We start from the raw sequence: 17,671 nt of genomic DNA, 5'->3' as shown, positions 1-17,671 counted from the left end.
TAAACTCCAGCATAAATTCAAAAAACCTGAAGGGACTAAAAAATGAGGTAATCTGAAAAAGCAACGTCTATTAGAACAGTTATTTGATAGTTTATTGACCTTACTTTGTTAATTTAATGGTTTTGGATAAGATAAGAACCCGACGCATTCCACTAATATAATCGTCTAATGATGTTGAAAACCTCTTCAATCATAAACGTTTATGCTTCATTTGGTTATACGCCTGGCATTTTTGTCGCTTGTCACTTATCCATCTTACATTGAAATTACACTCACCTCGTGTTGATAGTTGACCATTTCAGAAATTCTTAGTATCTTCTTAAGACAGGTATGTATTATTATTCGGATTTCACTTAGGACTATAAAGCTTTAATAAATTTTTTTTTCTAATTATATAAATACTAATATATAGCATCTACTTTTATATGTAATCTTCCTTTCTGGGTAAATGCAGAACTTAAAACATTTAATAACAAACACAAAGTTGACTAGGAGATTCCAATTTAGAAAACAAACTTTTTTATACGGATTAAAAACATTATTTGTACTTTTGACTTTTTTGTCTGTGAAGTACAATCTGACATACTTGACTTAAATTGGATATTGGTAAGTAACATATAAGAAAAAACAGTTCAGCGTAGAGTACTTGATTATCTTTGGACTTAGAGTGCATCTATTCCAAAGGAAGGCAATGTTAAATATAAGTATCTAACCCAAAAAGGAAAGCATTTTGACCATCTTGAAAGCATCTCATTAAATAAAATAGCACATATAGCAGAGTATATTTTATTTAACATATATCTTGCTTTGACCGTGTATAAAATTAGGGAAAACTGCTTATGCAGTGAATACTACTCCAAAGACCAAAGATCAACTTGAGGTATCACAAGCGAAGTGGCGAAAATTTTTTTGACATTTTTTGAAGTTAAAATTTTGTGCTTGGGGTGCATCCGGTCTAATGGGTGACTCACCCTATAACCAAAATATAGTGGTTGTAGCTTCTTCTACCTTTTTAAGATTGGTACCAAATTGCACTTTTCTAACTTCAGTGTGGTCGTTTAGAAAACCAATTTTTTTTTTCTTTTTAATTAAAATTGTTACTTATATTTTTTATTTAAGCACAAGGTGGACTTAGACAATTCAGTGAGAGATTTAAAGTGGACTGTATTTGTGTGAATAAAAGTAAATGTGGAAAGGTCGAAAAACCAGCCTTTAAAGATCCTTACCTTAAGGTGTCTGTATCCGGCTTCAGCAGGCCTGCTCTGGACTTCTTGGGTCTTCTAATTCGGGTTTAATCACTAAGAGTGGTTGCGGGTTCGATAAGTAAATCACGATCTGTGATGCGGTAAGATTAAGACAACAGTTGCGGAAAAAATGTATAGATCACGACTCTGGAATCAATGCGCGATGATCAAGTGCTAACAAGGAAGTCGTCTTCTCTCTGGTCTCCGTTCAGCACAAACCAAAGGAATTCAGAAATTTAAAGGCTATCGTACACGCGTAGATTTGTTGTTGTTAAGACTTAGAAATTAACTTGGTAATAAAGGAGAAAATTAAATTAATTGAAATGGTAGTTTTAATTTGGAGAGCAAAACAAATAAATATTATAAAAAGAAAAAATCAAAACTATTTGGACGTTCACAAACTAAATGTGGACGGACCATTTCCGCCCGACCAAAGCGCAAGTTTATTCTACCGGCAGAGGACAAAGTTTGACCGCGGGCCTTTTAAAAGTGCCAGTAGACGTTTTAACTTTAGCTACTCTTACAACTCCATCACTACCCGGGTAAGTCTCCAAAATTCGCCCTAGCGGCCATTGAAGTGGCGGGATTTGGTCTTGTTTTATGACAACAAGTGACCCAGGTTGTAAAGAAGGGGAAGACTGATGCCATTTTGTGCGCTGGTGAAGAGTATGAAGATACTCGTGAGACCATCTAGACCATATGGTTTGTTGAAAGCGGGTTAATAACTGCCAACGAGATAACCGATTAATAGGAATAGTTTCCAAACTTGGTTCAGGGGGCGCTGTTAGAGGTTCCAACAGCAGAAAATGACCGGGAGTAAGAGCGGTTAAATCATTAGGGTCCAGACTCACAGGAGTTAATGGTCGAGAGTTCATTAAAGCTTCAACTTGGGTAAAGACAGTATAAAGTTCTTCATAGGTCAGGATATGATCTCCGATGACTCGAACTAAATGAGTTTTAATTGATTTAATATTAGCCTCCCACAAACCTCCAAAATGAGGTGAAGAGGGTGGATTAAAATGCCAACTAATCTGGTAATTAGCGGCTGCATCACGAGCAAATGAATCGAAAATTTTACGAGCTTTTACAAAATTAGTGCCGCAATCACTATAAATATGTTCACATCGGCTTCGCCGACTAGTAAAGCGTTTAAACGCTGCGACAAAAGCTTCAGCAGTTAAGTCGGAGACTAGTTCTAAATGAACGGCTTTAACAGACATGCAAATGAATAAACACAAATAAGCTTTAAGTGTTTTAGAGCCTCGAGTGCGTGACATCGTGATAGTGAACGGACCAGCATAATCAATCCCTACATGAAGAAAGGGTTTAAGTTGACTAATGCGGGGAAGCGGTAAATTACCCATTTGGGGTGAAGTAGCTGTTGGATTGGTTTTCCAACAAGTAATGCATTGCGACAATATTCTTCGGATCGTTCGTTTAGCAGATAAGATCCAAAACCTTTGAAGCACTAAAAAATGAACCGTTTGGACTCCAGCATGGAGATATTGAATATGAATAGATTTAATCAGTAAATCTGTTAAGCGAGATTTAGAAGGCAGGAGGGCAGGAAACTTTCGGTCATACTCAATAGGTGCGTGACCTAGCCGACCGCCAACTCGAAGAATATTGTCGGTATCAAGAAAAGGTGATAGTTTCAAGAAGTTTCTAGATAATTTTTGACCTGTTTGAAGAGAATGAATCTCATTGGCAAAAGAAAGTTCCTGACTGCGTTTAACAAAACAAAGGCTAGAGCAGTATAGCTCATTAGAAGAAAGCCTTTCCAGGCGCTTTTGTGATAAATTTTTGCAATTATAATAAAACCGACGAATATAGGCCAAAATGCGTACCGATTTAGAAAAAGATGAATTTCGATCAAGAAGACTGTCAAGAAAATTTGACTCCACAACCGTAGCCAAAGTTGTGACAGTGCGTTCCTCAAAAAAGGCATCAGCAGAAGGTAATGTTGTTTCAACATGATTGTGAAACGGAAATTCAGAATTTTGTAAAATAGGAGCAGTCCACCATAAAGAACAATTTACCAGTTCGGAAGGCAGCATCCCGCGGGAGCCCACGTCAGCAGGATTGTCTGCAGACGGAACGTAAAACCAAGAACAAACATCCGTGTTTTCTTGTATGAGAGCAACTCGGTTACTTACAAATGTTTGCCATTTGTGCGGAGAAGATTTAAGCCAACTTAGAGCTATAGTGGAATCGGTATAGCAAAAAACTTGAGAAATGTCAAGTTTGCCAGAAAAGACTTTTAAAACAAAAGCTGAAAGCTGAGCGGTTAAAACTGCGGCACAAAGTTCAAGTCGCGGTAAGGAAATTTTCTTTAATGGAGCAATTTTGGACTTAGAACAGACAAAATAAGTAAAAATTTGAGAAGCAGGGGAAAAGCAACGAAAATACACAGCACTACAGAATCCTTTTTCACTCGCGTCGCCAAAACAATGAAGCTCACATCGAGAAGATTGCGATAAAACCATAGAACGACAAAGATTAAAATTATTTAAACTAGAAAGATCGGTAGCGAATTTATCCCAAAGCCGAAGAATGTCAGCAGGCGGTTCCTGATCCCAATCAAGTTTTAATGTCCAGATTCGTTGAATTATATGTTTAAGTAAAAACGTAACCGGGGACAAAAGACCTAAAGGATCAAAGATTCGTGCCAAGTGAGATAAAAGATTTCGCTTGGTACAACTTCTGTCGACAATGTTAACTTTAAATTGAAAATTATCTGTTACAGCATTCCACTGCAATCCTAGGACCTTTAAAGATGCTTCATTTGCATTACAAGAATCAAAATTTACCGGATTTATGGCTACCTGATGAGGTAATAAATCATTAAGAAGTTCCGGGCAATTAGAAGACCATTTTTGAAGTTCAAACCCTCCCTTTAGCAACAAAGCTGTAAGTTCAGTTTTAAGGGACAGCGCAGATTCAAACGATGACGTTCCCCCGACGTAATCATCTACGTACATGCTAGAGCGAATAGCTTCAGCTGCCAATGGATAGGTAGCTTCTTCATCATCGGCCAATTTTAATAAAGTTTTAATAGCAATATAGGGAGAACAAGTTAAACCATAAACCAGTCTTTTGATACGGAAGTCCTGGATAGGTTCATCTGGAGAGAATCGCCAAAGAATGCGTTGATAGTCCTGATGATCAGGAGCAACAACAACCTGCCGATACATTTTAGAAATATCAGCAGTAAGAACAAATTTGTGGTAACGAAAACGAAGCAAAATAGATACCAAATCGTTCTGCAGTTTTGGACCACAATACAAGGTCTCATTTAGAGAGGGTAGGTTGGGCAAATGAGCAGATCCATTAAAAACTACTCGTAATTTTGTAGTTAAGCTCTCAGGCCTAATTACACAATGATGTGGAAGATAAAAGCAATTAGATAACGAAGGAGATACCGACTCCATGTGGTCTAAGTCAAGAAACTCCTGAATAAACTGACGATATAATTCATAGGTTGGACGATGTTTTATGAGTTTGCGCTCTAAAGAATAAAACCTATGGAGAGCTAATGAACGTATATTACCAAATGTAGGATTTTCCTCTTTAAAAGGCAATTTGACAATAAATCTACCAGAGTCAGATCGTTGGTATGAATCTAAAAATATCTTTTCACACTGAATCTCGTCTGACGATAAATGATGTTGTTGAGGAATTTGCTCAAGGTCCCAAAATTGTTTAACTTGAGATTCCAATGAAATAGGATCATCAATTTGGCAAAATAACGTGGTCACTGATAAAGGTCCGGGGGTTGAAATAGGTCCCATTAAGATATAACCAAAAACAGTATTTACAGCATCAGGCTGACCTGATTCACCCCGAATGCGCCCATCTAGTAGCAGCTTAGAAAATATATCAGCTCCTAGAAGCATATCCACAACATCTGGGCAATGAAATCGTTTATCAGCCAATCGAATATTAGAAATATGTGACCAATTTTCAATATTAAGTCGATGCCTGGGTAATTCTTCACAAATTTTGGGAAGAACAAATGCATCAAGGTTAAAGGTAGGATTAGCTTTATGCAAAGGTCGAAGAGAAAGAGTAACCGCGTGGTAAATGCGAGATTTCATAGAGCCGAGTCCATGTAACTGCACTGAACTTTGCGTGGGACGGAGACCTAATCTTTTGACACATTTGTCAGTAATAAATGAGGTCATGCTTCCACTATCCAATAAACAACGTAGCGGCTGATAAATACCACGATTATCGAGAATTTCCACGCGGGCGGTAGACAAAAGTATGCTAGAATGAGATGAAGTAAAACCTGTATGCACAATAGGCAACGAAGGCTCACTTGAGGATTGAGCTTGCGAAATTAGAGGAATATTTTGAGAATTTGAAGTCGAAGTTGATGCGGGTAAGGACAAGCCTGAGGAATTTCGTGAAAAATGTAATAGCGTATGATGACGTTGATTACATTTGTGACAATTTTTATCAGAGCGACAATCAGCAGAGCGGTGACTAGTACTTAAACAATTAACACAGCTTTTATGTGTTTTAATAAGCTGATAACGCTCATGAGGGGTTTTTGATAAAAAATCTGAACATTTAAAAATTTGATGATTGGATCTGTTGCATATTTTGCAATTGGATGTTGTTGAATGTTGGGGGTCAGTTTGGAGCATTAACGACACAGGGCGTGATGGAGTTTTAGAAGTATAGTCGGGTTTTTTATATTGCGGTTTAAAGGAATTTTTCTTTGCAGATAAACTTAAGTTGTCAAGAGCCATGCAGTTTTTTAAAAGAAAATCATATAAAATTTTATAGGTAGGCAGCGAAGTGGAATCATCATAGAATAATTCAAATCGAGTAATTACGGAAATATCTAAACGTTTTAAAATCATTTGTATTAAAACAAAATCCCAAGAATCGGTGGGAAGACCTAAATTCTTAAGTGCGGCAACGTTTTCTGAAAAAATATCCAATAAATTCCTAAGTTCGGTTGGATTGTCACTAATAACCTTAGGCGCGTTTTCTAGATTATTCCACAACGTAGAAGCCATTAATCTGACATTTTTATAGCGTTTTATTAAAGTTTCATAAGCGATTATATAATTTGAAGACATTACAGGCAAATGTTGTATTGAATTTAAAGCAGGACCTTTAAGTGAGGAAATCAAATATGTAAATTTCTCACAGTCAGACAAATTTGAATTTTGATGAATCAGTGCATCATACATGTCAATAAAGGGTGGAAAAGAAATTATGTCTCCGTTGAAGGTAGGCAAATTAATTTTGGGTAATTTAGCTGAAGTTACATGATTGTTTGATAATGGTGATAAAGACGTGCTAGGGATACATTGAGAATATAGAGATTTAATTTCATAAAATGTAAAATCGAAGTCCTTACGTACAAGATCTTCCCTATTAAAAGCTTCATTATCAGCAGAAACCAAGCAAATAATTAAATTATGATTTTCATAAAAAGTTGCGTAAATGGATTCAATAGTTTCAAACATGTATTTAAAAACTTCAATAAATTGTAAATCCCCTTTTTTAACATTATTCGCAACTGACTGCATTTCTTTTAATTTTTGGATTTCAGTTTGGCGTAAAGCCTGATGTTTTTTAAGTTTGTCAGCCATAATATAAAAAAAAACTTTTCAAGTGACCTCTATTGATCAAAACTAAAGTTTGAAAGCAATAAACTAAGTTTGTAAAATGAATCGTGGGCGATAACTGCTGCAAAATAATTAATATGCTTAAAATTAAATTAAGGAAAAAATCAAAAAATTAAATATACATCGAAAAATGTAAAAAATCGGATCGTACACGGTCTCCTTTATCCTCTGCCTAGCGAAATCTACTTTAACAATACGACAATAGCGGTTGAAATTCCACTTTTTTTTCTCGAAAAGTGTCCAGTTTTTTATGCACTGACTTTTAACTAATTTCACTAGTTAACATGCCTTGCATATGGGAGATAAATTTTAAAATAATAATTAAATATAAATTATTCAAAAAAAATTAATTTGAGAGTTCCAAATAATTCAGGCAATTAAGTTATATAGAATATTAAATGAGAGTATTTATAATGCAGAGCTAGCCTGCGTTTTTCTCCAAACAACAACTACTTTAATTAAAAAAAAACAATATTATGTATTTTTTTTTGAATCATCCGTGCTCGATTTAGGACCAGTGTGGTCGTTTAGAAAACCAATTTTTTTTTTCTTTTTAATTAAAATTGTTACTTATATTTTTTATTTAAGCACAAGGTGGACTTAGACAATTCAGTGAGAGATTTAAAGTGGACTGTATTTGTGTGAATAAAAGTAAATGTGGAAAGGTCGAAAAACCAGCCTTTAAAGATCCTTACCTTAAGGTGTCTGTATCCGGCTTCAGCAGGCCTGCTCTGGACTTCTTGGGTCTTCTAATTCGGGTTTAATCACTAAGAGTGGTTGCGGGTTCGATAAGTAAATCACGATCTGTGATGCGGTAAGATTAAGACAACAGTTGCGGAAAAAATGTATAGATCACGACTCTGGAATCAATGCGCGATGATCAAGTGCTAACAAGGAAGTCGTCTTCTCTCTGGTCTCCGTTCAGCACAAACCAAAGGAATTCAGAAATTTAAAGGCTATCGTACACGCGTAGATTTGTTGTTGTTAAGACTTAGAAATTAACTTGGTAATAAAGGAGAAAATTAAATTAATTGAAATGGTAGTTTTAATTTGGAGAGCAAAACAAATAAATATTATAAAAAGAAAAAATCAAAACTATTTGGACGTTCACAAACTAAATGTGGACGGACCATGTTTAGTTTCAGAGATTTTTGCTTTGAAGGATTTCAAATTGAATTGAATTAAATTGAATTGAATTGAATATAACGAAATATATCATTAAGGATTTAAGTTCATATTTTTTTTAGATGCGTGAATTATTCTATTTTTTCTTTTCAATTTTTGATCGCGTGAGATAATATTTTCTAAATTGATTTTTGCTATAAGTGACGTAATACCTAATAAAATAAGTAACTCACTAGTACTGTTTTTATTTTATATTAACCATATAGCTAGATACTGATTCAGTAAAGCTGAATAAAAGCATTACTTTCATACATCGGCAATTTATGCTCATACTATAGACGTATGCTCATGAGACAGCTATTTTTTAAGGGTGAAAACTGGGCTAAAACATGTTAAACCTTTCATGTAAATTTTAATATAAACATGTTAGAAAATATTTAGGAGTGTTGCTTAAATAACATCTTAACTTAGATAGATAGACCTCTGTCCAAACATAACCCTGAAAAGTACTCTACAAATTTCAAAAGCTTAGAGAGATTCAAACGTCACTTTTAAAAATATTCTCTCAGTTTCCGTTCTCAAACAAAAATTTTCCTACGAGCAGCCGAAAAGAATATAATATTAGAAATGTATCTGCAATTCTAAGAACGACTTATATATTAAGTCACACAAAGCATAGTTATATAGTTTGCACCCAAATTCTTTAACATATAATCTTACCACATGAAAGGGCGAGGCCAGAAATAAAATTTAAAGTTATTATAAATATTTAAAATTATATTGATATACGTTTAAATGAAACATTTAAATCTCTAAAATTTAGTAAACAATTAAGTTCAGGATATCCAGCTTTCACCACTATAATGAATAAATTTTGGTAAATATTAAATATTCTTCCATGATTTTAAGTCGTGTTGCACTATACACGACAACAATAAAGTTAATTAGTATTGTCTCTATCAGTTTTTGACCTGTTTCCTTTCACTTTCGCTCTCCATTCGCTCTTTTAAAAATATTTAGTGTAATAAAGCATTGTAATAAAATTAAAACAACCACCTTGATGATATTTTTTGTAATATTTACAATTCAATTACAAGGATGCGACTAGTATTTCCTGTTTTATCATAAATTTTTTACAGTATACAATTATGTTTTTCAGGACTAAAACGATAAATAATAATAAATAATTCTTAAGTAGTATATCCAGATTTAGTAACTTCTAATAATATATTTAAATTTATATGTAAATAATGGATTAAATTCCATTACACAATTTGTTTTTTTTCCTAGGCGAATACCCTAATTGGGGTAGCAACTATCCTCTTAGAGGTATGAAAGATACGCTCTTCGAAGGCGGTATTCGAAGTGTCGCCTTTATTTGGAGTCCCCTATTAGTTCAAAGCTCAAGAGTTTCCACAGATCTTATGCATGTAACTGATTGGCTTCCAACACTGTTTAGTGCAGCTGGTGGTGATATTGGGATACTTGATCCAGAAATGGATGGAATTGACCTATGGTCAAGTTTGGTAAAAATTGAAAAATACTTTATTAAACAATAAGTTCTTAAAAAATTTCTTAAAATATATTTTATTAATGAAGCGTCTTAATTTCAGTATTTTTAACTAAAAAATTAAGTTTAAATTGCTCAGAATCGATTTAAAAACATTAAACCAATTTTGTTTATCATAACCTATCACTCGCTACAAACGATTTTGTAATTGAATAGGTGTACGATCTGCCTTCCCCCAGGAATGACATTTTAATTAATATCGATGAGAAAACGAGGAACGCTGCCCTCAGGTTTTATAACTGGAAATTGATTGTCGGTAAGTGAGATATAAGTAGACGGCCTATTTAATTTATTACCAGAAAATGGCTTGAAAATTGCTGTCAAATCGCAAATATTAAAGACTGAAGATTGAATTTGAATAAACTAAGCAACATAAATTATTTAAATAGCTCAACACAGTTAAAAATAGGTTTGCAAAGAACCTCGTAAAAATCCAATGAAGTTTTTTTCAAGTCGAATATTCTTTCTTAAGTTATCAAAGAACTTTCATAACCTATGAATTAAATCATAACTATGCATAATTTAATAGTAGGAGGTACACAAAATAAATGAGTTTAATGGGTCTAAAAACTAATTAAATAAATTGTACAATAAATAACTTTTAGGTACAAGTCAAAATGGAACATATAATGACTACTATGGAAATATCGTAATGGAAGACATAGAACCCCAACAGTATAATACATCAGCAGTTTACGATAGTCGGTCTGGAAAGATAATACAAAGGGTTAACTATAGTCCTTTATCAGAATCAGAATACGATGGTCTCAGATCAGTTTCCGCAATTAAATGTACAGCGGCAAAAAAAAATCCCTGTGATCCTGCAAGTAAGTTTTAAAATTGCTTTAGTACTCTCAAATATATTTTTGTTGTGTTGTGATATTAATTAATTGATTAGTACATTTATTAAGGCCCGTCGATGGTTACACAAAATTAAAGGTAATTAGACCAAATTTGCCCAATGCAATTTGACGTAAATTAAACAACAAATTTTCACTATTTTACATAAATTGTTACTCTACCGATAATAAGTGAAAACCAACAACAAAAAAAATATGCAGGAGTAAGCCTATAATTATACAATAATATAAACCACTTGGTGGGGGAAGTGCAGAGCACCCAAAATTTATATAGTCTGCAAATAGGAGTTCTTAATGCAATGTACCCGTGTAGGTTAATCGTCAATATGCATTATCTACTGAGTAATTCTATCGAAGCTCAGATTTGTTTCCTGTTTAGTTTTTAATATTTTATAACAAATGATATTAAACAACATTTTTATCTTTAATTTAAATCTTTTTTAGCTTTATTGGTCCTAAATACAGAATATTGGTTTTGTCAATATAACTTACTGTACTTATAAAATAAATGTTAAACAAATCAAAGTTACAGTTATTAAAACCTTAAATACTAAATAAAAAAAAAACTTTATATTAGACATACGAAGAACGCAATATTATTTCATTAACCAGAAGAAGAATATTTAAAACATAAAACCAAAATATGCATTTATATTATAAAATATTATGTCTAATAAAATATTTTTTTCGCGTTTTAATTTTAATAAAATTTTCTTGAAAGCCATAGTTATATTAAAGAACTAAACTACTTACTTAGAACTTAAGAATAACGTTTACCTTATTGCGAGCCAAAATTAACCCATTTTACTTTTCTACTGATGATTTATACAAAATATTTAAATATCCGAATAGGATTGGGATTTAAAATCCTAAAGACCAAACAATTCGTTCTTGTGCCCAACTTTAGAAAAGAAATTCAACCACTCAATATTTAACTCTACTAAGGGGTGAGATTATTAGGTACAAAAAGGTTTCAAAATTTAAGAAGAGTCAAAATGTTTAGGCGAACTTAAAACAAAAGGTGATATTAAAATATGAAAAATTAAAATATATGACGTAAGTGTTCCCGCACCCTGTTTAAAATTTTACGACCCTACTGACATACCTTATTTATATTTAAAGCCATATTGTAAGACACATTTTCTAATAAATTAAGTTTCTAATAAGTTACACATAGCTGAGTTTATTTTAATTTTATCAGCTAGATAAAAGATAGATTCACTTGACAGATAATGCTCAGTTGGGTGAAACAGGTGTAATTTAGCTTAACATAAGGTAACATACTGCCGATATCCCTTCCCCGAAAGGACGAAACCCCCTTCGTCTGATAGAAGTCATATTCATTATAAAAGATTAGGCGAAATATTTCGTTTGTAATATACGCCCCGAAGTAATAGCCTAATTGTAAAATTTTACACTATGTCGCCCCTTAGTCAGTACCGAAGTATAATTATTGATATGATACGTAAATTTACAAATAGTGTAAATATTTAATTCAATTCAGGTCAGGTACATTTATTGATGCAAAATTCTACAAAGTGGATAACTAACTAAGGGGAGATATGTAGCCAATTGTCAGGCAGAGGAATAGTGGTGAGAACTTAAAAGAGCTCAAAGTTCAAACTCAACCATCAGTCAAGGTATATTAGCTATCTAACTCGGAGTAGAAGAAGACCAAACGGGTCAACCAAAAACCTGTGAACCAAAAAAAAATTTTTTTTTAAATATCTTCTCATAAAATAGAAGCAAATAAGTACCTCAGGTTTAAAATTATGTTTGGGTGTTATAAAATTACGTTTTTCAAACAAGATTACAAACTATTACCAACCGAAACGTTAAATATAACTGAAAAACATTTTTGGCTATGTAGAATTCGAAAAATTGCAAAGACACATACAATTAAAACCACCAGTTAAAAGAGATTGCTTTTTTCTCTAAAAAAGCAAAAAAAAATACAGAATTCAAAACAAGAATCCAGATTGGAATGATAAAGTCAAACTATAAGAAAAAATAAAGAACGGAATTCTTTTAAGAATATATATAATTCTTATTCTATTATTATATAATTCCATGAGACATGCAAACCTTATACATAGACCTTATACACTAGACCAGGTTGAAGTTCTTCTATCCTTATCTGACACATAATATTAAAGTCCTATTGTGCTAACGGTAAAAGACTACCGCTGTCAATATAGAAATAAATAAAACAAAACTACTGTATGTATGCTGTAAAATAAATCTTTTCATAAAAAAATATGATTTTCATCAAATGAATAACAAATTATACGTTGCAATTAGATAAAAATAAAAGAACACAGTCCAGGGAATGGTAAGCTCTATGTGGTATTTTTTTACTGCAAATTTATATTTTAAGATATTATTAATGGACTAGAGATCAATAATAATATAACTAAAACAATCTTTAAGGTGATTTTCCCATACAATTTCTCGGGCTTTTCCAGATTAGAGTATATAAAGACCTGTATAAAAGTACGTATAAGAAGTATACTTCTGTATGAAGTATATAAAGACCTGAAGGAGAGAATAAAAAATCTATATTTCAAAAAAAAAAACGACCAAGAAAAATAATTTTAGCTCCCAGTTCTTAACGCTGAAAAAACCAAAGCTAAATCGGCAATTTTTGGAACTAGACACAAGATTAGACTGGGAAGTCAGACTAATGTTAGACTGGTAATGCTCTATATAAGAAATATGTAAAAAAGTGTGTGGAAACTATTAAAAGACCTTAAGAAGAAAAAAACTAAGACATGTTTTACGATGCACCATCTGTTTTTGATATTGCTACTATTCTGTTAAATCTTTTTTTACCAAATTAAATATAATAATTAGAATTTATATGTTTATTATAAGATTTTGAATAATAAGATTTAATTTGCTTACAATGATACCATTTAAAATTTATTGAAAGTGTAAATATTTGATTGTTGAGGAGTTAAATAAGTATATTACACTATTATAAATTAATAAAAATTTTAAAATTGATCATGACATTCTTAGTATATTTTAATTTAATCATTTGAATCGAAACTAGATCACAACAATACATAGCTTCTACATAGGGTCTATAAATACACAAAATATCAAATATTCATAATCCATTTTTAATTATTGTAGTTTATGGCTTGATCTATGATGAATATTTATATTGTACTTAATTTCGATTTTTAAAGAAATTTGGTTTTAGTTCCAGAACCTTTGGATTTAGGGATAGAAACATGAAAGACCTGAAAAAAGACTATTTGATTTTAATAGTATTTCAAAATATTCATACAGGGTATTTCAAAATGACTTTTCAGCATTTTCACATTTAAATGTAAAATAAAAAATTTTAAGCAGCCTCTAATAACGCAAAAAAAATCTTTCCTTATTGGTAATATCATAAGCCTTTTATACTTTTTTTTATTTCTTTTATATTTTAGGTGGTGCAGTATGCCTATATGACATACCAAGCGATCCCTGCGAAGAAAATGATTTAGCAAAATTTTTTCCGAGTGTTGTCAGAAGGATGAAGAGGGCCTTAGTCGACTACAGAAAAGGTCTAATACCCCAGTTAGAGGGAGATATTGATATAGAAAATGCTGATCCAAAATTTTTCAAATATACGTGGAATCCTTGGGTTGATTGTAATGACTCCGCCTGTAGTATCTCCTAAGTGCTCGTATTAAAGTGAATTGTGAAATAGCTGGTATTTTATCTAGTATATCTTGGTTATTCTTGTGATTTAGGCTTAAAGGTTGGTTAGGATTATAGGTTAGAGAGTACGAGTAAATTATTTCCAATTATTAAAAAAAATAATAATAATTTAAATTTTAAAAAGTACTTTATTAGCTATGCGATTTATGCTATCACGATTAGCTGAGAAAGGTTTAACCAAGTACAAATTCGCTTGGTGTACCTGATTAAACATCAATACATTCTAATCATATCCTAAGAATATTTTAAGATGATGAAAAACATAAAATGAACAAATCCCTATCCTAATTTTTGGTCTTTACAATAAACATATTTAGAAATAAATTATTAATATAGCACCATGGTTTAATGAAACTTTAATTAATAGAATCTGCGTAAAATTTATAATATTTAAATAAAAGTTAGAATTAATGAAGTATTATTTCAATTAAAATAAATTTATAATAAGATGTACTTATTTAAAGTCAAATTAGGAATAGCTTTATATAGTGAATGAACTGAGTTGCAGTGAGTCAACATAGGCTGTTGCGCATATAACTTGCCCGAGGTTTACCAGAGTCCAGTAGCTTTGGAAAAGCTAATAATGGGCCCCACTTTGAGAGTAAGTTAATCTACCTGCTTGACGCAAAGACATAAGCACACGACGCTCTCTTGGCCTGTAGCATGTATAGTACACATGCTACAGGCATGGCAGGTCCAACGGCGTGCGGATACAACACCTAAAGTCGTATGCTTGGACGCGATCTTATCGACGGCGTGCACGTGATTCTACAACGCGAGTTAGGGCTAGTATTAAAAATATTTTAAGATAGTGATGGGCAATCTTCCCATTCTTTAAGCACGTTATAATTGTTATTTTCTTATTTTTTTTTTGAATTGTCGTAGATTGTAGGGTTGAAGATTCCTTTGTCGCTAGTTTGTTTTACATATAAAATAATTTTTGGTTGTAATTCGAGATAGATATACCATATGGCGGGCTTTCCACTTATGCAACTACGTTTAGTTGTTAAACTATTTTAAGTAAGCTGTAATTGATTGTTCTGGCTCAACTTGTCTTTGTGTAATTTGTTTCTTTAACTTTTTATCGGACTGAATGCTTTTCTAACTTCGAGAAGCCGAGGGTGTGGAAGGAAGGAAGGAGTTTTCTTATTAAGCAAAGATATGTTGTGGGAAGGGTAGTTGTTGAGTTAAAGAAGTTTTACCTCAGTACAGAGTTTTTCCATTGTTTTAGTATTAGCTTTTTTGCTAGCAAAAAGTCTCTATTGCTAGATCTTTGTGTATGTCCATTGTCCATATTTCTAAAACATGGGGCATTTACTAAGATTCTTAGAGTTTTGTTTTGAAATACTTGTAATCGTTTAATTTCTGTTTTACTAGATTTTGAGAATGTGATTGAACCATATAATAATTTGAGTTTAATTACTTGCTTAGTTTTGTTTTGAGTAATACGCGTTTTTGGGGATATCGGCCTGATACACATTATATAATACTAGGAGAAAGCGGCTCCTTGTGGTACTCCGGCTCGCGTGTTACTGTAATCTTGTTTTTCGGACTTTATTTTCAATTTTCGATTTTTTAGAAAGCTTTAAATTAGTTTTGTGTATCTGGCAGATCCGTTTTTTCGATCTTAAGGATTAACATGGCGACCAATTCTTTATGGTTAAAAGTATTAATTGTTAAAGTATTAATGACTTCGTTTTCATCTAGTTTGTGATATAGTGTAGTTAGCACAAGTTTTTCAAAATTTTGACCTATAGTAGCTAATAAACTGATTGGCTTCTAGTTTTGGGCTCTTTGTAGATTTTTCCTCTTTTTCGGATTCTCTTTTTCTGTTTCGGGGAAGTTGTTCAGGGATAGACGGCTATTGTAAATTATTGATAGGTCTAATATTATGTTATCTGGTACGGTTTTTAGCATTTTATTTGGAATATTGTTATTACCTGGTGCTTTTCTATTTTTTTTTGGAATTTAATTATGTCCCTTATTTCACTAATTCTTATTTTTTTAAGGCTTGGGACAGTATTTAGTGTTGGGATAGTGGTTTTTAATGTGAGTTAATGTGTTTTTTACTTCATTTATTCTGTTTGGGTCACCCGGGAATTTACTCGCCCGGTTTAAGTTGAATTGTTCCTTTAGTGAGTTATTACATCTTTCTAATTCTCTTTCTTTCTCTTTTCTTTATTTGAGTGTTTTTATCCTTATAGATAAGTAGAAATACCTTTTTAATTTTCTCTCTCTTATCGCCCTTATTCTTTGATTTCGTGTAACAAGTTCTTTCATTGTTCGTGTCTGTATTCAAATATTTCATCTTGGATTCTTTTGCTTAAGTTGTTTGTTATAGTTTATATGCCCGAGTCTCTAATAATTTTAGCTTGTTTTTTGTAGTTGGCTTTTTGTTTTGATGAGGTAGATAATAATAATGGAAAAATAGATATTGGGATTTGGAAATGTGAATTTTAGTGGTGGATTTATTTAATGCTTCTAGGATATTGTTTGATATTTTTGAGAGTTTTTAGCAAATTTTCTTTGAACATGTTCCATTTTTTTTTGTTACTTTCTTAGTGCAGACTCTGCTTTCAGGAAGAATGTCAGAGACAGTAATTATGATAGGAGAGTTATCGGAACAACCTAGGGAATCTATGTTTTCTACTACTATGTTGTTGGTTAATGTTTTTGTTTCGGCTATATCTAAAATGACTGAATTGATATGTTCTGATTTTAATGTTTGTTTTTTGGTGGTTTTTAAATTCGGAAGATTATTATTTTTTTGCTGTGTGTAAAGTTTTTATAGCTGTATTTTCTTATTGTGTCGGTATTTTGTAATTGGATCAGTTGACGCTTTTTCTTAAATAAAGACTGCTATGCCTCCACATATTCTATCTGGTCTATCTTGTCTATGTATTATATAGTTTAGCATTTTTAAAGATGTGTGGGATCTTAAAAAGGTCTATTGATCTAAAGCAATATCAATATTTTGGTCGTTTATTAACTCTGCATATTGTTTTCAAGATTGAATTTTCTGAGTCCAGTGAATTTATTATTTTATTATTTTCGGCAGCTTCTACTTAAAAATGGCCGATTTCTGACACTGGATTATTATTACGAATGCAGCTTCGCTATTTTTTGAATGATTTAGCAGATTAAAGTTGAGCATTTTTATTTTTAAATTTTTAAATTGTACCCTCGAGTATACCAATAAGGCTTTTTTTATTTCCAACAGTCACCCACTTCCAACAAACAAACTGCATTCGGTCTAGAAGGTACGAAGAAAATAATTTTAATACATTTTAAGAGCAACCCAGATAATGAAGATTTATCAATAAAATAGTGATATTTACTTGATCGAAAGCCTTCTAAAAATCCATGTACAGAACATCCACTTGACTTCTGTTGTTTAGGGCTTGACTTATGTATTCGGAAAGACAACATAAATTAGTGATACATGATCTTTGTTCCATAAAACCATGTTGATCGGGCGATATTAGTGTACTTACTTGTTTGTGTATA

General features: G+C 32.2%; 1 protein-coding gene across 1 annotated transcript in view; it reads left to right on the top strand.

Moving 5' to 3' along the window:
• The window catches only part of LOC126737049 (arylsulfatase B-like), a 68,663-nt gene extending 54,088 nt beyond the window's left edge, over window positions 1-14,575 (top strand). The window contains exons 8-11 of the mRNA XM_050441742.1: window positions 9,308-9,543; window positions 9,744-9,843; window positions 10,193-10,414; window positions 13,891-14,575. Of these exons, the coding sequence (XP_050297699.1) occupies window positions 9,308-9,543; window positions 9,744-9,843; window positions 10,193-10,414; window positions 13,891-14,123 (791 nt within the window). The 3' untranslated portion in view covers window positions 14,124-14,575. The remainder of the gene's footprint in view (window positions 1-9,307; window positions 9,544-9,743; window positions 9,844-10,192; window positions 10,415-13,890) is intronic.
• Window positions 14,576-17,671: the final 3,096 nt, after the last annotated feature.

This window comes from Anthonomus grandis, chromosome 6 (genome assembly GCF_022605725.1).
Source record: "Anthonomus grandis grandis chromosome 6, icAntGran1.3, whole genome shotgun sequence".
NCBI classification, from domain to species: domain Eukaryota; kingdom Metazoa; phylum Arthropoda; class Insecta; order Coleoptera; family Curculionidae; genus Anthonomus; species Anthonomus grandis.
This window is presented reverse-complemented; position numbering and strand designations above follow the sequence as displayed.